The following is a 20,674-nucleotide window of genomic DNA, read 5'->3' on the forward strand; positions in this document are numbered from 1 at the left end:
AAATTTGCATGTGTCTATAGATAAAAACCGCGCGCGCGCACGTAACAATGTCACGTTTGTGAATACGAAAGCTATGTAACTATATTACTTGTATATGCTCGTATGTGTGTAAGCGAGATATACATCTACATACATGTGAGTCGTGTTAAAGCAAAAGTGACAAGCAGTGACGTGATATCACTAAGAAAAACAATAATGGAGGCGTGTAATGTCGTTGAACGTGAAGTTGACAAGATTTTATTAAAATTTGGAGTGGTAAACGAACATGCAGAGACAGTACTGCAGGATCTAATAAATCATATCGAATCTTTAAAAAGAGAATTTACTCAAGGTAAACTGAAAACTCTCTCGCTACTTACAATGTCATCGTTCGTTGACAATCTATGAACAAAAAAATAACATTTTCTAAAAATTGTGGTAGTAGAAAGTGAAAATAGGACAAGAGGATTTTAATTTTCCTATGTGAATATGTAGATCTCAAAAAATGTAACCTGAAAGATATTTATATTATCCATTTTCCTCTTATATTGTTCTATCTAGCTCTAACCTCTTTTATCGTAACGGTTATTTAGAACTTTCCTTTGTTCAAGATATCACTCGTTCGTTTACATTTTTGGATAATATTTCTACATAGTTTGAATTTACGAAGTATTGCACTCTAATCTCGTATTTATCATTAAACGTATATGATATCCCACTTAAAAGGATTGGATTTTTTGTTCACCAGCACCAGACAATCATGAATTAACCCCAGGACAAGTGCAAATATTAAAAGAGGCAATGAAAAAAGTTTGTGAAACTGTACATCGTTTAACCACAGAACACAGAGAGTTACATGGTTCTGTTTCAAAAGTAGGAAAAGCAATCGATAGAAATTTCACTGCAGACTTTGCAAGTACTAGCAGAGAAGATGTTTTCTCAGGTCCAGAAAAATCACATCTTTTAAATCAAGTTATTTGTCAGCATTTTTACCGTCATGGCATGTTGGATATTGCAGCAGAATTAGCAGCGGTAAGTCTATATAAATATCATATATACACATGTGTACACCATATAAATTTTTAACTATATACACAATGGATCTGTTGTTACAGGAAGCTGGAATTAAAACAGAAGAAGGTACAAAGGAGCCATTCACAGAATTAAATTATATATTGGATTGCTTAAAGCAAAGAAATTTGGAACCTGCGCTTGAATGGGCTAAAAGACATAGAGAAGCACTTCTAGCACAAGTACGCACAACATCATCCATTGCCACTGCTCATATAACACTATTTTGGTGCAAATATATCTGACATTAAACATTATTTGTAGAATTCGTCTCTTGAGTTTAAGCTTCATAGGTTACATTTTATAAGACTGATTCAACAAGGACCTAGCAAACAAACTGAAGCAATAAATTATGCTCGTCAAAATCTTACGCAATACGTCGGTCGACATGGAAAAGAGGTGCAGGCATTAATGGGCACGTTATTGTATTTACCAAATGGAATACAGTCCTCTCCTTACAGTCATTTGTTGGATCCTACTTTATGGCTAGATATTCACGATGTATTCACGAGAGAGGCTTGCACATTATTTGGTTTAAGCGTAGATAGTCCTCTTTCTGTGTGGTATGTTTCTTCATAGTTTCTGATATCGTAAAACGCGTAAAGATAAATGCATAAATGATAGGAAAATCTGGCAACGTTATGTTCTAGCATTAATGCTGGTTGTACTGCGTTACCAACGCTTTTGAATATTAAGCAAGTTATGCAACAAAGGCAAGTAAATACCGTTTGGAATGGAAAAGATGAATTACCTGTAAGTAACTGGATAAATAAATGGAAAACAAATATTGCATTATTTAACCGATACTTTTCTCCGCAGATTGAAATAGACCTCGGCAAAGACGGTCGTTATCATTCTGTTTTCGCGTGTCCAATTCTGAGACAACAAAGTACAGAGAATAATCCGCCAATGAAATTAGTCTGTGGACACGTTATTTCAAGAGATGCGTTAAATAAACTTACTAACGCAAACAAGTATGTATTTTAATAATAAGGCGAATGTTAAATTAAAAATTGAAACCACTTAGGAAAAACATAATAAAAGGCAAGAGGCATTAATAGAATATAAATAAAAATTGAATTTTATTTTCCAGATTGAAATGTCCATATTGTCCAGTAGAACAAAATCCAGAAGACGCTAGACTTATTTACTTTTAGATTACTGTGATACAATAATGTGAACGATCTATAACGCTTAAGTCAACGGGAAGGACATACATATACTTAGATCAAATCATTGTATGCCGCGAATTTGGTAATCGTTATTTTTTATTTGGCTTAGTACACTTATTTCCGATCTTGTCGTCAAAACGTGAAAATAATATATGAGCACATTTTACTATGGAAAAGTGCTGAATATTGAATATTTGGTAAATACTTTGGTGACGACAATCGACGCTGTTTTATTATTTTAGTGTCTTTTGAGAAGTAAATATCTCAACGTAATTACGTATAAGTTGAAGTATGTTAATTGAATTGTAATTGTTTGAGAATGAAATATAAATATAAGTAAATATGCAAACATATATATATATTTATATTTCATTCTCAAACAATTACAATTCAATTAACATATTATGTTGCACATCTTCACGTATACGCGAATACGATAATATGACTATAGTAGTATTAAGTAATATGTTTTTGTATATACTGCTGTTGAATGTTAATTATCAATTAAAGTTGTTTGTAATGATAGCTATCAATGAGAGATGATATGTGAGTTACATAAAAAGTCGATGTGTATTAACGCAACCATATTATAGTCTTTTCGTTTGTAATGTAGGATCTGATTCATCCGTCGAAAATTATTACATAGTCAGTCATCGATACGTGTTCTCTAACAAAATATTTTTCTACCCTGGATATCTAGAGAATAAATAAATTTAATATTGTGTATATATGTGTATGTATATTATATTATATGCACACATATAGATATATATATCTCTATCATAATGTATTGAAATGTACAATGCACCGTGACCAGAAAAAAGATATTACCTAATCTAACACTCATAGAATATTCATGAAGTACTAATATTCTATTTTTAATTTTCCCAGACATGAACATATATATATGCAATGATTTTTCACGTTAAACACGTAAATGTTTATTTAAATACATATTATTGAACAACATACACATAAACATATCATGCGTTTCAACGACAAATAACGTCGAATAACACTCGATTCATTTGAAATAAGGTTGCCTCGTGTTTGTAGCGATCTTATGAGATAAAAATTCGAAATGTTTTGGAGCATCGCGTTCGGACATCGATATCGTTGAGCGAAAAACTGACGATTTTCAGAGTCGATTTGCGTGCGCGTTCTAATTCCCTTGCCATATAATATTCCCTTCGCAAATACATGCATTTTTACGTACTTCAAAAGTTCGGTACAACTTTACATAAGTACACACACACGTACGCACACACAATACAATTGCATCGCTTATCAAGAATAAAAAATACCTTTCTCCTTCTTGAGTCTCGCTGTTTTTCGACGACTACACAGACAGATTAAATCGGACCCATACACCAGCTGGTTAAATATTATATGCATATATGTATATACGTTACAATGACAGAGGACAGGAGGAAGGAAAATGTATTGGTAATTTATTGGCTTATGCCTGCACGCAATGCCCGTTGGAGATAGAATTATGCACACTTAGATATATGTGAGACATCTGTTGTTCGTTCTGGCTTCGTCTAAATTCAATGAAACCCACTTTCAACGACATTTAACAACCTGTCAAGCCCAAATGGATCAAGGACGCATTATTTATCAAAGAGAAGGTTTCATCAAACAACGATTAAAACGACCGTTTGTTTCCGCGATTTCGTGTGCCAAGAAACTTTCACGTTTCATGATATCGCTTATTGTCTGTTTGCAATAGCAGCAATCACTTTCAATTCATCCGACATGGAACGCTAAGACAAAATGTTGCAAAAGCGAGATAACATCAGATGAGTGCAATAATAGACCATAATTACTAGACTGTGGATTTTTATGTACTTATGCCAAATTTAAAGGTACAATAATGGACACAGTACATATAGCATATGAAGATATATAAAACATCGAAAGTAGGGCATTTGCTATGATATTTAGACAATAGAACCATTTAAGCTCGATTTTCTAACATGTACATATTCATAAAAATATGAATTTGCATAAATATCCGCAATCTAATAATTATACATCATGGTCGAAGTTCTATCGTACGCGACAGATCTTTCATGTTGGTTAAATCATAGTCTAGAAAAAGAAGAATATGGAAATGAAGAAGCTGGTAAATCGTTGTTGATTAATAATGAAGTTGACCCGTAAATGTTAACTACATTCTGTTATAATTGCTCCTTAAATACATACGTACGTTCTCTATATTTACAGAAATGTAAAGAATCCTTAACGAGAATATATGTTGCATTGTAACATTAATACAGATAATTTATAACGATATATCAATGCAAGGATGACAATTCGTACGTTTCTTTAACCTCTTTGGCTCGTTACACTCGGTTCTGGAAATCGTTCGAGATCTCGATCCACTTTTGTGAACACGATGCCCCTACTCTGTTACCTTTTCCTCTCGAGTACGCTCGGTCGTGGCAAACGTTCGCGATGAATTTGCAAATCGAATTGACTCGCGTTTCATATCGGGAGTAGGTCGGCGTTCGCGTGACAACGTAACGCAACCTCGAGAATTCACGGAATTCGCGGTGGAAAACTGTCTCTCTCTCTCTTGAATAGAATTCTATTCTATATATGCATATGTATTCCATATTATATTTCATCTCGTTGCAACCCTTCTGCTATATATATATTATTATATGTATATTAACATAATACATACTTTTGTACAGGTTCGGCAACATCATGAATTCAAACGTTCTACAACACTACTACAGAGATATATAATATTTTTCTTATCGGAAAATATGTATCACGAAATTCAATCGTGATAACCTCGCACTCGAGATTCATCTAACATGCAACGACACGATCCGTATTTTTGTTAATTTCCATACGCATTCGCAGTAGCTTAGAATCCAAACGTATTTATAATCATATAACTTTTGTTCGTAACGACATTATGCATTTTCCACGAGCAAACAACAATTATACAATGATCAACTCTAGCATATTTTGTAGCGATATAAGTAAACGATATATACGTTCTATGATATTTTTCTATAGATATGTCCTACCTATAGCTAATATATTATACGCGCGCGTGTATGTATGGATTGTGTATTGTCTACATAGAATTATTAGAAGAAAGAACGTGTTATATACGAGTTTAGTTCCTACGTTTCTATATTTTAATTCGTTTGATACCTATCACAAACACGCACAACGGACAAAAAGGAATCGACTTGATCGTCGGAAAGCATTACACGCACAGAAAAAGGAAGCACAAACATTTTCTTGTTAGAGTTTTCCGCCGCGAACTCACATAAAGTTTATCGTGTAATTTGCAAATTCGTTGAACGCTGTTGACTCATCCTTCGATAATTATAGTTTCGTTTTGGTTTGAATATATTTCCTTCACGTCAGAGGAATATTTCTCTTTGGTTATTGGCGAATAATCTATCGTAGAGCACAACGAAAATACTCGTCAGCGGATCGATCTGACGAGTATCATGCATCGTGCGAAAGAACGTGTCGAAATTCGGTCTTTATCCTAACTCGTTAAACACAAACTCGCGAATCTCCAATCCTTAAGGCATTACATGCTTCGTAAGTATGCTTACGTAAAGGGTAATCAAACCACTTCTCATGGTCGATTCAATGCTAATTCACAATTCGATCCAATGTAATTTCGAGAACTCTTCATCCTGCCTGCTCGCCATTATCGCATGGTTTCCCTGCAGCCATTCAGGGAATCCAAAGCAGGCGGTTCTCCGAGTAAATAATTTTCTTCTTTCTTTAGGAAATTGATACTCTTTGAAACATCGACAATGACTCGAGCGGTTGAAATTTCACACAGTTTGCGTTTCACGACAGGACAACATCCCAATCTTGGGCATCGTGCGTTTAAGCTACACACGTGTTCGTTATATCGATGTATTTTTGCCTCGGTGCCTCGATCAATTCGACGTAAGTGTAATTTATCGACGTTAGCTACGTGTCATCGACGTATACGATTCTCTTGAACGCACACACTTATTCTTACGATCTAATGTTACGTGTATATACAGATTGCGCTAGACAAAGGGATACATAATAATGTTTTACCTATCTAGATTTCTCGGAACGTTATTAACATAGAGATTTTCCGTATTACATTTAACTCGTTGTTCCATCTTCAAGAATGTAGAGAACGAAATGCACGCCGCTATCCTGTGTTCAGAAATATCCGTCCATTTACTGTTCCTCTTCCTCATTCTGGTACGTTACGTAGCGCACAGACGACTTTTCGCCAATTATCAACGACTAGAAGGTAATACATCATCAATACGACGATCGAACAAGCTTTCAATTACGAATTTTTGAACAAATAGAAGCAAGAACTTTCGTCTTACCTTCTGTTCCTCTTTCGTTGGCGGCGCCCGCAAAAAGTACATCAGTGGGGCATAAATAAAGTTCAAAATGGCAATGCCAAATAACATCCATTCAAAGCCAATACTGTTGACTAACGTACCACTCAAAGCAGGTCCTGATAATGAACGATTAATAATCAGAATATTACAAGTATCACAGTTTTTTTGAAATTTAATTAAAAATTAAAATTTCACTGAAAGAGTAAAAAGTTCGTCGCATGTTTAAAATTTGAATGCGAACGAATGTTTAAACGATGATTGGAATGGAAATCCGCGTGAATTAAAATATTTGAAGAACCCGCAAATTGGTGTTCTATCAGATTTAAAAAAAAAATAAGAAATGAATAACAAGAAAGAAGTAATAGAGAATATTAATGTGCCATACAAATGGTCCGATTTGATTCCTGACAATGACACCACATTGGCGTCACGCACAAATTATTATTATTATTATTATTAAAAATTATCGAAAAGATTGATAAGTTTAAAAGAAATCAGTCGTAGCAGAACAATACGTGACTTCGTTCCGCTGTCAACCTGTTAATCACGTATCTAGGTTATGAAATAAAAAAATGTAAAATGTGAAGTTAATCTAGTTATAAACCTAGCATTTGGCATTCGATGCCCCCAGACTATCAGTATATGTTGTCATTATTTCAAGATTTTCAACTAAAAGGATCAATACGTATTGTCAATACAATATTGTCAATATTTATAGACAGATAGTATCTTTGTTGAGAATCTTACAATATTGACAATATTATTGATTACGTTCAATTATCAAGCGGATTTTTCACATATACACGTACCAACGGCAAAACCTAAACAAAACGCAACATCTCCGATAGCATATACACTTCCATAGACAGCGGTGTGTCGTATGTCGACTAAGTATCCCAATTCCGGCATCATCGAACTGTCCACCATTCCGATAGCAAATCCCAAGCCTGCGTTAGGTACGATCAGATGATGAATACTTTTAGCCAGCGGTATCTGTGAATGTGAGAAAACTATTCGTATCATTGTTTAAGAAAATAATAATAAAAAAATGTCGTGCTCTATAGTTTGACGATGATTCATGTTGGTCCGTACAAATAAAATAAGAAAAAATGAAATACTTACGCACATCAAGCAAATGCCGATCACGACTAACCCGATCAATGCAGCTAACCATCTATAATAAAAAGAAAGAGATATTGGTAGATATACGAGAAAATAGTTTGAATAGAACGAATTGAAAATAAGTAAATTGCGGATATTTATACATTTATTGTATAAATTTAAAATATAAAAAAAAAACAGAATGTATATATTATACAGAAGTATGTAAATTTATTTTTATTTTCGTGTGTAAAACGAATCTCTAATTGGGTTTCATTTCTTTAATTATGTTCGTAAAAAGCTAAATTTGCATAAATATTTGTGGTTTACAAATACGGGAGAAAGTTATTAGGAAAAGAGAAAAGAGAAAAAAATACAAAAATTAAGCCGCCCGAACAGGGACTCGAACCCTGGACCCTCAGATTAAAAGTCTGATGCTCTACCGACTGAGCTATCCAGGCGATGGTAATCACGTGTTTGATTATCCACTGCTAGCAGAATTAAATTTTTACAAAATATAAAATATTCAAAATGTCTGACATTTACTGGTGAATATTAGAAGGAGGGCTTAGAGGAGAAGATATTTGTAATAACGTCTACTAACCTGCCCATTCTATGTCCGAGTGGTCCGAAAAGATTAGTACCGATCAGATAACTAATGCTTGCCGGTAGAAAGGCGGCACCTTGCTCCCATCTACTCGCATCCATCGTGTCCATCATCCAGATAGGAAGACTGGGTTCTAGCATTGCGATACCCATATTGGCGAACGTAATAGCACCTGAAAAATAGACTGGTCATTGGCAATTGAAATGGTGATAATACGTGTTAATCTAAGGTGGAAGAAATGCAGTTTAGCGGATGAAAGAATTCTATAAAATCGTACTTGACAAGAGTAATGAATAAATGCAACATACACGACAATATGGTGAAAAATATCTGGTACAAAAGTTACTAACATGCGCATATACAACTAAATTACTTGCTAACTTTAAACTTTCTTTTTCCAGGTATTGTATATAGATCAACGAATAAACAGATCGATATAATACGTTTGGCGTAAACCTTTGATACTTAATATCCCGTATATTGGCTAGGTTTCTCGCCCTTATTGAAGATTTCATTTGTTCAGGTTAGTGGATGGAAAAATAATAGTTACCAGCAGCTAAACCGATGTAAGGATCGGTGACCAGAGATTTGAGAGACGGTGGTTCCGCTTCGGTGTACACGACAGACGGTTGAAGCACCAGAAGTTGCAAAACTGGGAATGGTATTATACAAAGTACAATCGATAAATGTAAGATAGAATGGAAGTAAATGACGCGTAAGAAAAAGATGAACATGGAGAAATACTCACTTCCGTCGCCAAGGGCCAATGCCGAAAGTACTAAGAACGGAGCAGATTTTCCGACATATTCGTACATCGCGCCGCCAAATGGAGGCCCGATGAGAACACCAAGAGCCAATCCACCGAGTGCAATACCCATCGCGTTACCACGTTCCTTGTCGTCTTGATATCTTTCGGCCAACATTCCCATACCTGTGAATGAACCGAACGATCGATCGAAATTCGAACAGAATGAAGTCCAACTACATTTCTTTAACGTTAAAAAATATCTTCGGTTTGGACAAAATACGAAAGAGATCTTGTTTCTTGTTGTCTTGTCAAACATCTCTTTAAAACGCTATAAATTTCTTTATTTGCTAGAATGAGAGCAAGGTTAAAGTATCTATAGGGGATTGTAACAGGATTAGTGATACTCATAAAAGGACATTTAATACATTCGCTCTGCTGGCTTAATACATTCGAGACCGGTGATTTTGAATGAAACTCGTCCCAATGACGGAAATATTTTTTACATTTGTAATAAAAAGCAAGTAAAGCTAATCAATGTAGGATTAAAAAAACACATGTTAGACAATTTTTATTTAAAAGTATGTCATGACATACACGGTACGTTATCGATCATCCGTAATAATTTTGATGGATGACTATGTAATATGCTATGTGCGTCATTCGAATAAAATAGCGTTTTAAAAATAGCGTCTCAAAAAAAAGGAAAGAAATACGCAGAAGATAATAATATTTAGTTCGAGCATTGGAAAACTATATAATACGTATATAATAGACAGAAACATTATCTAGACTTGTAACTGTCTGACAATTGACCAAAGAGACTGATGACATGCATATGTGGACGTCGGTCATTGCGGCGAGATACATCTGTCTGGGATGTGTTAAGCGATCTTCTTCATCATTCTCGACCCCATTGATACGTATTCAATATTCACACATGGGTTGCTTCTCACGAGCGAAACGTTAGACACGTGCTTCGTATTTATCGGGTTTACCTGAAACGCTGGAACACGAAGAGCCGATTCCCTGAAGCGCCCTCGCTAAGAAAAGAATTCCGTAGCTTCGTCCAAACGCAAATATCAGTGTTGAAAGGAACATAATGATGAAGCCAGTGAACATGGGTATGCTATAGCCGATTCTGGAAAGAAACGCAATGGTGTTGGTCAAATCAGACAAATAACGAGCTGGTTTCTGTACTTTGACGCGCTACAAATACGCGTGAAACGGCTTTCACATGTTTATTTCGAGTAATAATCGAATAATTAAGTGGAAGAACGATATACAGATGCAACTTAAGTCATGTAAAATTAATGTTGTTTGTCTCGATATTTAGAAAATTAGGAAAATCATTAGAGAAGAATATAATGGTATGCAATTTTTTGAAATTTTTAGATCACTGAAAAGAAACTTAATCCCATTGCAAATGATAACGGAACAAAATAATAAACAAAAACAATAATAATCTTATATAAAAGGAACGAACGAACATATTATACAACTTAATATACATACATATACAGCGTACATTATGTATGCACTCGCTTACTTGTGGGTAAGCGGACCGACGATTGGATTTGCCAGCAATTGAACGAAAGCCTTGGAGGCGAACATTAAACCAACAGCAGTCGTTTCTTGCAGCAACTCGCGATGTCGTTGCGCCTTTTCATCCGGATCTTCCGTTGCCGAATTTATTTCGCCGCTATTCGTACTCTCTGGGAAAAACGCGAGCCAATAGCGATTAATCATGGTATACTAATCGTATTACAAATTTTCTGCATTCATCGCACGGAGATTTCCCATCGAAGATAATTTTTCGTAAACAAACAGAACGTTCGAGTAAATTATATTATATTATAAAAATTCGATGGTTGTAGACAAATATTTTCTCGAACACAACGAAACATTGGCACGCTCTAAAGCAAGTGCAAGAGGGTCACGATATCACGAAATTATTTACTCTTACCAAGCAAACCGCTTGACTCGATGCTAGAAGGCGTGCTCACGTAAAGAAACTCCAATTGAGAATCGTTCGACTTGGTCACAGCACAAGGACATTTTGGCGTAGTTGTTACACTGGAACTCGTAGATGTGACGATATTACCGCTTGTTGCTTGAACACCGGTGAACGTTCGACGGGAACCACCCTCGTTCAGATGCTGACTCAAGGTTGCGTTAGGATGCTTGATGTCGTATAGAAACTCCGGTATAATGGGCACTGCGGCACAATCATTGGAAACGTACAGAGCATAAGACAAAGATAGAATGGAGAAGACAAAATCTATTTAGTAGCAGCAAAGAATCTATTCGACAAAGTAATTCTACGGTATAATACTAAATTAAAATTCAGAACGCGTGTATGTTCTGGCTTCGGTGACGAGGTGTTCCGTTGTAGCATGTAACAGCTCGGGGGTGTAACTCAGTGGTAGAGTGTCTGCTTCGCATGCTGAAAGTCCTGGGTTCAAATCCCAGCACCTCCAACAACAACAGAGCGTTATCAATTTTTTTTTTTAATTTCTGTTCGCGCGAGTCGTAAGTAGAAATACGCCGAGACTCGAACTTGTAAATTCCAATCCCAAACTTCGTGACGTCTGGAAACTCTCGTAAGTCGGAATGTCTTTCTTTTTTTTTCTAATTAAATGGTACCTTTGTCAGGAAACCAGATCTTAACAAATTCGTTTTCAGAAAATGAAATTACTTGTTGGTGAATCTATCCAACGTACAGAGGTCTCCATGTATGAATACGCGCCCGCGCGTGTGTATGTGTTCCCTTCGTAAGTATCAGAACACCTGCTGCTCTGGTGTGGAGCGCGATAATCGACACACATTGTTAGAGACATAATTAATTCATCGAAGTTTAGTATTTGCACAAGGTAATTATCGAATCGCTGGAGACTTGTAAAAACACGTCGAATGGTTCTAAAAATTGTTTGCAGGAAATTCAGAGACCCATTGCTCGATGAATTTAACGAGTACGTAAAACTGTTCGAAGCGAGACCATGTAGAAACGCTTGCGATCGTTAGCGATGCGACGAAAGAAGGAATCAGTGATGTAAACTGATAAACCGTTACTTTCTAAGGGGAAAAGGAAATGGTAATAAGAAATCAGAAACGAAGGTACGGTGTTAAAAGGGCGACGAAGGTTCACGATCGTTTTATCCATCGGAAGCGCGTTTCCATAATTTGTTAGCGCGCGTGAGAACGCTGGGAAGCTGTTTCGTATACGCTACATAAATGTATGACCACTTATCTGGATTGCCGGAACGTCGTCAGCCGTCCCCTCGCGTATATTTCCTGCCAGCTTCTAGCTTTCCGAGCGAAGAATCGTATGGGGGTCATATAGACGCGTGCCTCGTGAATTAAACATGTTTCGAGGGCACGATAAAAGAAAGCCAGCTCTCCACCTCTACTTGACCACTATCGGTCAAGAGTAAAAAAGCTAAACAACTGGAAAACCCGAGTAACCATTCGCTAACGTCCTATCCATTTTTTTAACCATTTCCTTCGATTTTATTTCCCCACATTTTATTTCCTATATTTTATTCCCTGTATTTTATTTCCTATATTTAATATCCCGTACTTTCTTTCACAGCTAAAACCACATATATATAACGCGCTCTCCTTATGGTTTAAGAACTTCGTCGTGGACATTTTGGTCGAACGAAGACTCGAACATGATCGCGAGTCTGAGAATCCAGCAAGCTGGAAGAGTTAAGAATAAATGATTCAAGAGCGGATAAAACGAGCAACATTCGCGTGAATCTACCTCACCGTTCAAAAATATTTTCCCGCATTTTCGGCGCTCTTTTGCTTTTATCAGATAATTTATCGATTAGCATTGTTAGTCAAACGACGAGTTACGAATCGTAGATTATGGATTCCTTTTTTTTTTCGTACTTTTACGGGGAGAACTAAGGAAATGAAATTTACATAGTAATTTGTTTCGTCTACCGAAGATTATGACGAGAGTACATCACTTTGAATATTTTATATATCTTTGCGTGTCACATACGTTCTGTGGGTTTCCGAATCTTTAAATTTGTCATAGATATATGAAAATCCGCAGTTTACTAATGACATTAGTTCGATCACAGTTTGCTGCTAGTTTTCGATGAACGAATGTGCATCTTAGGAATCATATGAATTCATGAATTTGCCCGCGAAGTTAGAACTTCTGACAAAGTATACGTAAAGCAAACTTATCGTTAGACTGCGAATTCGAAGAGGTAGAAACGCGTTCATAGTATTTGGCAGGTGAGGCAAATCTTTGCTTAAATATTAGAAGTAAGTTCTTTATATCAAGTTCTCCTATATAATTAACGCGTAATTATATCTGTAACACCGTAAGCATAAACGAGTGAACCGTAGCACGTACAAGCTCTATGAAATAATACTGTAACAAGAAGCTACAATATTCGCTGAGTAACCAAAAGACCGAAGGGGTAGTTTGACGACACTTGTCTCGAGATCGCCTACAAACCCGTACAGTTTCAAGAACGTTAGAATTTGTGAGTTATTAAAGTTTGTCTCGTCAGAAATCCATAAATACGAATAGCTAGCATAAACTATATTTCAATTAAAATGTATCTATGACTTACGATCTTTGGCATATTGTTGAAATGTTAATACGAGAGATAAGATTATTAGTCTAATTTTAAACGTGAGATTATCGTTTTGACTTTAAGCTAGAATGTAATTAGTTCGTCTTTAAGCATCGGTACATATCGTTTGTCTACCGAACAGTGCTGATCGATAGTTTTTTTTTTTTCAAATCTACGTTCGATTGACATGGAATGAATCACACAAAGGATACCGACGAATTCATATAAAGAGGAATTAACCGAAACGGTCACAGTAAGTGATTAATAATAGTTAAAAATTATATACGTAATTATACAGGGTGGTTGGTAACTGGTGGTACAAGCGGAAAGGGGGTGATTCTACGCGAAAAAAGGAGTCGAAAATATAGAATAAAATTTTTTTTTAATTTAAAAAATTTTTTTAAAAATCTACAGTGAGATCCGTTATAACGAGACGCGATAAAGTGCAGGCGTATCCAGCGAAAATTCAAAGTCGATTTTCTCGAAAACAAAGCGTCGAACGAAAAATTGTTATTGATAATAAGAAGATAGTAATAGATAATAGAATTTTAAAGCAGTCGAAGAAATCGATTAATCAATTGACGAAAGGAATCGAATCGTTTGTTGGAAATCGACGCTACTCACCAACCGTGGTCAGAAGCATATTGTCTAAGAGCAGAGCGATGGCAACGATTATGAGAACCAGCTTTCGCGATTCTCGACATCGTTGCAACCAGCCGCTCCATTCTCCACCACCCATCCTTGTTCTATGAGTCACTCGTCTTGGTTCGTTGGATAATCTGCAAAAAAAAAGAAAGAAAATAGATAAAAAATAAAGCTATTTCAGCAGTTGGAAAATGAAAAAAGAAGTTATTTGTACGCTGTGAGATACGCGCTAAAACCAATTACAAGTTATCATTACAGTTCTATCTTTACTTTTACTAAACGCTTGAAACCTCAATGGAAATTCATCTCCGCTTACACGAATACATTTAAACGTCTATAAATTATGTTGTTAACTTCATCATAGATAATTTTCTGCTGTCCATTATTACCTATTACGTAGGTGGAAGGAATATAGCGGGGGCGTAAAATCGGTCAGTGGTTAAAGTTTCCAACTTTCGACAAAAGCGTTGAGTAGGGTCACCGATTGATCTAGCCGCTAATTATGACCCTACGCTTAGGGCTGTATTCCGCACTCTAGTTTTTCCAAATCGACTTCTTTTGCTTGAGCAGTTCAACGGCGAGTAATAAAATCGAAACTTCCAGAAGTTGGAATTATAATTGTCCTCGCTTTACGACAAGACAATTTCTTCTAAACTACAAAGGAAGAACTAATCCTGAATTTACAAACAGTTTCGAACGAGGCTCGTTACGGTCATCAGGCCCGTAATATATCCAATTGTCGCCATTATTAAAAGCTGTAAACCTTTAACCATTGGTCCGAATATACGACCTGCCATCCAGCTCCCTTCGAATATGTTTCGTTTCTGTCGAATTAACCGTAACGTAGAAAAATCGAGATTTGTGGCGTTCATAGCTACGAATGTAACGCGGCTATTTATGCATTTATCAGGAATTGAAAATTGCAGAAATGCATAGAATACGTAAAATATGTAGAGACGTATACAATATGCCAAGTATATTACTCGTTATAATGTTTAATGGGCGAAAGAGGCGAAGAACGAAAGTAAATAAAACTGCAAATGCTGAAAGTAAAGTTTTGTAGAAAACAACGTCTACGTTATTTACACAAAATGTTATTTGGTGATAAAATATAAGAGAACTTATTTGTTACACGTACTATATATCGCTTTACGATATTTTTATTTCAATGTTTCACACACCTGTTAACTAAAGATAAGATTTTGCATTTTATACTTTGGGAACGAACGATTTTATATTTTAAGAAAGGATGTAGATGCCCATTATGTAGTTTTCTTAAAAACGCTGTAAGTGCCAGTACAGATTTTCTTATTTAATGGGATAATTGAAGCAGATTTATCTACGTACATGTTCAAGTACGAGGAAAGGGGCTCGCTGGCGCATGCCACTTAGAGTTTAATCTAGAAAACTGATCATTAGACAGCGGATCTTTATACGAGTTCGTGTTCTTCTGAATATAATTTTAAAAAATAGGACTTGCACAATCGCGTTACCTACCAAGTGTTATAAAAACCACTGTATCTTGAATATCTTATACATTTTCCCCTATATGTGTACGTATATTATGTACCTACATTCTGTGCAATTTCGTACTTTCAAATTTCCAAAAAATCCAAAATACAATAATACGGAAATCCGCAGTACACTGATCGTGCAACGTGTACATCCTATATCACATACGAAATACTACTAACAACTGTATGAATTATTACCATAATACTTCTCTCTATATTCACTGATCGTGGCTTTCGTATAAACAACCTTTTCAAGGAAAAAGAAATTCTTTTTTTTAAAAATGGCACTTACGGTCTCTTCTACTTCTTTCACTCTTCGAATCTCTGCTCGAGTTTTATCTCTTCAGTTGTGCCCATAAAGATATAAATTTACATGAAAACCCCCATTCCATTTAATACAAAACTAAAAGGATTTACTAAAATTTCTTTTTTTATTATTCTTTAATTTGTACTTTACAATTTGTCCAGCTGGACTTTCGGTACATTTTTCTAGCTATTTACTAAAATATAGGGATTCTACCAAATGTCCAAATCGGACAAATTGTGAATGTAAACAACTAAATAAAAAAAAAATATAGGCAAAAGAAGGTTTGCGAAGTTTTCGAGAAAGCCGTACATAAAGAAATCGCGTCGAAGTTGTGTTTAAGTCACAGCAAAGTCATGTCGAAGAGAGATGCCGACCGAGTAAACTAATTAGTGGATCAAAGGTGTCGTTGTGTGTGTGTATATGTGTGTGCAATCGATGGCAAGTCCTTTTAGCTACGTTTATTCGTTCCATTCCGTTGTTCAGCACGTTTTCTCGAAAGATCTTCGAGCGTCATCGAGCGTCGAAAACGCTAAAATCAAGTTTCGTTTCACTCCGTTCGGAGATTCGTCGATTTACGCGGCGAAAGGAACTTCCTATCGAAAATGGGACAGTAGAAAGTGGTAGAAATAGGAAAATCTTTGAGAAAGGGCATTTGCTGGCTCGTGATTCGAACTTCCGGCACTCGACGTACTCTTTGTCGAGTACAAATTCTTCCGACAAAATTTCACGCGTTCGACGATCGAATGGAATTTCCGCAGTTTCAACTCGTGTCTTTTATAGATTTTACGACGTATCAGAAAATTGACGTTAATCAACGTGTACTTTAGGCTGTGGGCGATATCAGACATTAAAACAACGAAGAAAGTTCCTGCGGAGAAATGTCGTTTGCCGAAATGTATTTTCCAACTTATTTTTACATTTAAAAATACACCGACAATCGCGTAGTCCGATAAATCAGCCGAGATGAACCTTCCTCTTTGTTTCATTCGCGCTTCGTATTTCTCAATGTGGAGCGAATGAACGTATAATATACAAGTATGGTATAGAGGGTGTAGCATAAGCAATGTATTAATTTTATGCTGCAGAAGATTTAAAATACTTTATAAAATTTATAAAAGACTCGGAAATATCGTCTTTTCGATCCAAAGTAAAAAATCTATCTGACCAAACACTTTTCCACGTCTCTGTACATTGGCGACTAATAATCGAACGTAGGTTCGCGTTAGCAACGGAAAGAAAATATTTTTCGGTTCATTTATATCGTTCGATTTACCGAATGTCCAGCTGGACAAATTGCAAAGTACAAATTAAATAAAAAAAAAAGAATATGTATATCGTTTTTAGGGAAAGATAGTAATTTACGTACTCTTCGACCTACGTGCAAGGCTCTCGATAGCTATACGTCTATTTCGAAAATCTGGAATAATTTCTCTCTGAAACACGATCAAAATCGTTCGATGCTTGGGCTATAGAATTAACGGCATTAATTGGTCGCTTTTAACGGTATCTCCCATGAACTGTCGCGCAACCATTCCACAGGCGATGCCCTCGCCGCTCCTCTTTTATTCGTAATAACTCGATTACTCGATGCTTTTAGCTCGGCTAATTTTCGCACGCTCCCCGTGAATAGGAAACCATTAAGGCCGTCTAAAGCGGTACCTGGCAACGATTCCTACCACTTGCCTCCTTGTCACCTCATTAAAAGGCGCTTTCTCGATTTCTCTTTTTTCCACCAAAGGGCACAAAGAAGAATCCGCGAAGCAATCTGCAGAAACTCGTGCAGTCGATAGATCACCGACCAACCGAAAAGGTAGAAAAAAGAGAAAAGGAAAGAAGAACTCTATTCGGATATAGAACCCGTCGTCTTCGAGAGGGTTGCTGGCGCGAGATAAGCCTCCTTTGGCTTTCGTTCGCTTCTTTCAGCGTAATGTACACACCTCTCCATCATTCGATGTTCGATCGTTTATCCGTCTAGTCCACCTGGTTGTCCCTTCCGATAATTTCGTATAATAGATAATTCGGAGTTTCGTCGTACGCTGTTCTCCATAAATATTTAGATATTTCCAAATTATCGTGACTTTACCGTGGCTGAAAAATGTATTTGGATATTTCCAAATTATTGAAAATTTACCGTCGCTGTAAAGAATTATTGTATACCGGTGCATTCGTTAGAGTATTTCGTAAGTTTCGTATTATTTCTTTAAGTAGAATATACCTTTACACGAGGAAAGGTAAAGAACACTTTGTTGAAAAATTAAGATGCGGCTTCTTTTTATTTATTTCATTTGTACTTTACTATTTGTCCAGTTGGATATTTGGTAGATGATTAAAATACGCGCATATGCTTTTTGTAGTCACCGTATAAAGAAAGTTGGAAAAATTTCCGAATGTCCAGCTGGACAAATTGTAAAGTACAAATTAAATAATAAAAAAGAAAAAGAAAAGAAACTGTATGAGGCTCCTCTCTTATTTGTCTAAGATAATAATTCTTAAATAATTAATTCCTGTAGTTAAGCTAGCGTTAAGTTAATTTCCCGTAGTTAAGCATCCTAATATTTATGAACGAGGACGTACATATGACATTTCCATCGGACGATGAGTGTGAGCCCAATAAAGTTTGCTCGGGTGCACACTCGATTTCTTAACAATGATGAAACAACATCGATAACAAATTGACGAGGACGCGTACAGAGAAATCGCGTTTTACGTCGATACGAACTTCCTGCGTAGCGCGGGTGCACAGAAGGATTTTCTGTCTATTGGCAAGGGACATGGTGACAGTGACATAGTCACGCTATAATAGTCCCGAAAATGTAACACCTACGGACTGGACAAACTCAATCCAATACCTTATGAACGGTCGAAGAAGAAATCGGCAGATACGCAACAAAATACAAGGAAAGAATGTCAACACATCCGAACCAGCTGGTTGCAGAAAAACCCATATAAAAAGAAGACTAAAAGGATAGCTCCTCACTGACCTCGCTAAAGAAATAAAATAGACAAACTCAAAGACGGTATCCAGTTGGGGGTAGCTATCCACACGTCATTTAGCAATAAAGTTAGAAAAATTTATCAAACGTCCAACTGGACAAATTGTAACGTATAAATTAAGTAAATAAATAAATAAAAGAAACCCAATACCAGCGAACAATAGCGCGTGCATCGACATACATATACTGGGAAAACGGTTAGTTCTCTTCGCTACTTTCTTCGCGTGGATATGCAAATTCGCGAGAACGAAACGAAAGTGGATGAAACGAAATGAAGAGAATAGATCGTACACGAGAAAAGACGGAATATCGTAAGAACGAAAAGCTGGTAAAGACTTCTCGCAGGCAGAGACGGAACTGCTCGCGGTCATTCTTCGTCGTAATTACCGAACAGATAAGAGAATGAAACACGACGGAAAGAGAGGAAAGCAAAGTATGGGAGCCAACCAAAGTGGTAAGAGAAAAATCTTCTTCGGTCTTTTCCGAGAATAATGCACGCACCCAGGGGACCCGGCTTTCAGGAAAATGCTGATTGCTTCTTCTCTCCATCCCCGTTCACCACCCGCCACGCCCGGCTGTCATCCCTCCCCTGTTAACTCTTCGCGATTTCTCCTTGCCAATTCTTTTCTTCCCTCCGATATCCTCGCTTCTCTATCTACTGCTCCTTGCCTTAGATATCTGTTTACCACTTGGTTTCTTCCTTCATTTGCCAGAACACAGGCGCGCACACCCTTGTCTTATCAATATTTCGCTCGACCCTGTACACGGTCATCCCTAACTAAGGCACCAGCATATCTATTCGCTTAGAAAGACATACATATATGCATGTCTCCGCTACCTCCATAAATATTTGGACACTCTGTATTTGGTAGCTACTGCTCTGTCCATTTCGTTTCATTTAATTTCGTTTCATCTTGGCGAACATGTTACGTCGACGAGGTAACAAGAGGAGTTCACGAAACTCGTTTCTGGATAAATAATACCTGCGTAATTCCACTATCCTTTATATCTGTTTGGGCACTCTGCGCTTCAAAGATCTTCTTTTCACTTTTTTTTCACGTCGACTTTGTTAACTTTGTTTTATTTTCGCCAATATATACAGCGACTACGAAAGGTACTTGTGCATACACATTGCATACACATTTTTACTTTTTCTTTTCCTACATTTCATTTTCACAGTATCGATCTTCCGTACTATATTCCTATATCGTATTTCTTTTTTACATTTTCTTATTATATCTTCTTTCTATTTTGTATCTCTGTAATCGTACGAAGAGGCTACTAAATACCAGGAAATTTGATATTGCCCAAGCCTAATTAATTAGCACATTGGAAATACCAGGATAAATACAACGGTGTACAAATAGCCGTAGCCTGTTGTATTACTGGCTATTGTTTTCACTTCGTTTCATCCAATTTCGCTTCATCGTATGAAGAAGGTATCGAACACAGTTAACGACACCTGTTTCCCCGATAGATGTATATGCACCTCTGTGTTATATAGATGGAAAGACGGTTCGTTGCAATGGTTAATCGAGCTCGAATTGAATTTTCGAG

The 20,674-nt window shown here is 36.5% G+C and overlaps 2 protein-coding genes and 2 non-coding genes across 8 annotated transcripts in view; 2 read left to right on the plus strand and 2 right to left on the minus strand.

The window, feature by feature from the left end:
• Positions 1–150: 150 nt before the first annotated feature.
• Positions 151–2,948, plus strand: Sou (required for meiotic nuclear division 5 protein souji). Its single transcript, XM_033349966.2, has 7 exons — positions 151–331; positions 728–1,011; positions 1,095–1,232; positions 1,315–1,613; positions 1,701–1,803; positions 1,870–2,024; positions 2,144–2,948. Exons 1-7 carry the CDS (start codon positions 196–198, stop codon positions 2,205–2,207), a joined length of 1,179 nt encoding a protein of 392 aa, XP_033205857.1. The 5' UTR covers positions 151–195; the 3' UTR covers positions 2,208–2,948.
• A 190-nt stretch (positions 2,949–3,138) lies between these two features.
• Vmat (Vesicular monoamine transporter) overlaps positions 3,139–20,674 on the minus strand; it is a 46,829-nt gene continuing 29,293 nt past the window's right edge. For 4 of the 5 annotated variants that reach the window (XM_076624991.1, XM_033349964.2, XM_076624992.1 and 1 more), the window contains exons 2-12: positions 14,283–14,437; positions 11,024–11,275; positions 10,607–10,772; positions 10,056–10,198; positions 9,061–9,243; positions 8,863–8,964; positions 8,310–8,484; positions 7,727–7,778; positions 7,414–7,597; positions 6,587–6,720; positions 3,139–6,497 (exon numbers count right to left, since the gene is read on the minus strand). In XM_076624991.1, the coding sequence (XP_076481106.1) occupies positions 6,429–6,497; positions 6,587–6,720; positions 7,414–7,597; positions 7,727–7,778; positions 8,310–8,484; positions 8,863–8,964; positions 9,061–9,243; positions 10,056–10,198; positions 10,607–10,772; positions 11,024–11,275; positions 14,283–14,437 (1,615 nt within the window). In that variant the 3' untranslated portion in view covers positions 3,139–6,428. The remainder of the gene's footprint in view (positions 6,498–6,586; positions 6,721–7,413; positions 7,598–7,726; positions 7,779–8,309; positions 8,485–8,862; positions 8,965–9,060; positions 9,244–10,055; positions 10,199–10,606; positions 10,773–11,023; positions 11,276–14,282; positions 14,438–20,674) is intronic. The other variant, XR_013060189.1, reaches the window with a different exon arrangement.
• Positions 8,094–8,166, minus strand: TRNAK-UUU (transfer RNA lysine (anticodon UUU)). The gene has a single exon. It is a non-coding gene; the product is annotated as a tRNA-Lys (tRNA).
• On the plus strand, positions 11,466–11,537 carry TRNAA-CGC (transfer RNA alanine (anticodon CGC)). Its single transcript has one exon. It is a non-coding gene; the product is annotated as a tRNA-Ala (tRNA).

This window comes from Bombus vancouverensis, chromosome 15 (assembly GCF_051014615.1).
Source record: "Bombus vancouverensis nearcticus chromosome 15, iyBomVanc1_principal, whole genome shotgun sequence".
NCBI classification, from domain to species: domain Eukaryota; kingdom Metazoa; phylum Arthropoda; class Insecta; order Hymenoptera; family Apidae; genus Bombus; species Bombus vancouverensis.

Coding starts and splice junctions, on each gene's coding strand:
- Sou (XM_033349966.2), top strand. CDS start 196: ATGGAGGCGTGTAATGTCGTTGAACGTGAAGTTGACAAGATTTTATTA. Junction 1,012..1,094: donor TTGCAGCAGAATTAGCAGCG/GTAAGTCTATAT, acceptor CTGTTGTTACAG/GAAGCTGGAATTAAAACAGA. Junction 1,804..1,869: donor ATGGAAAAGATGAATTACCT/GTAAGTAACTGG, acceptor TTTTCTCCGCAG/ATTGAAATAGACCTCGGCAA.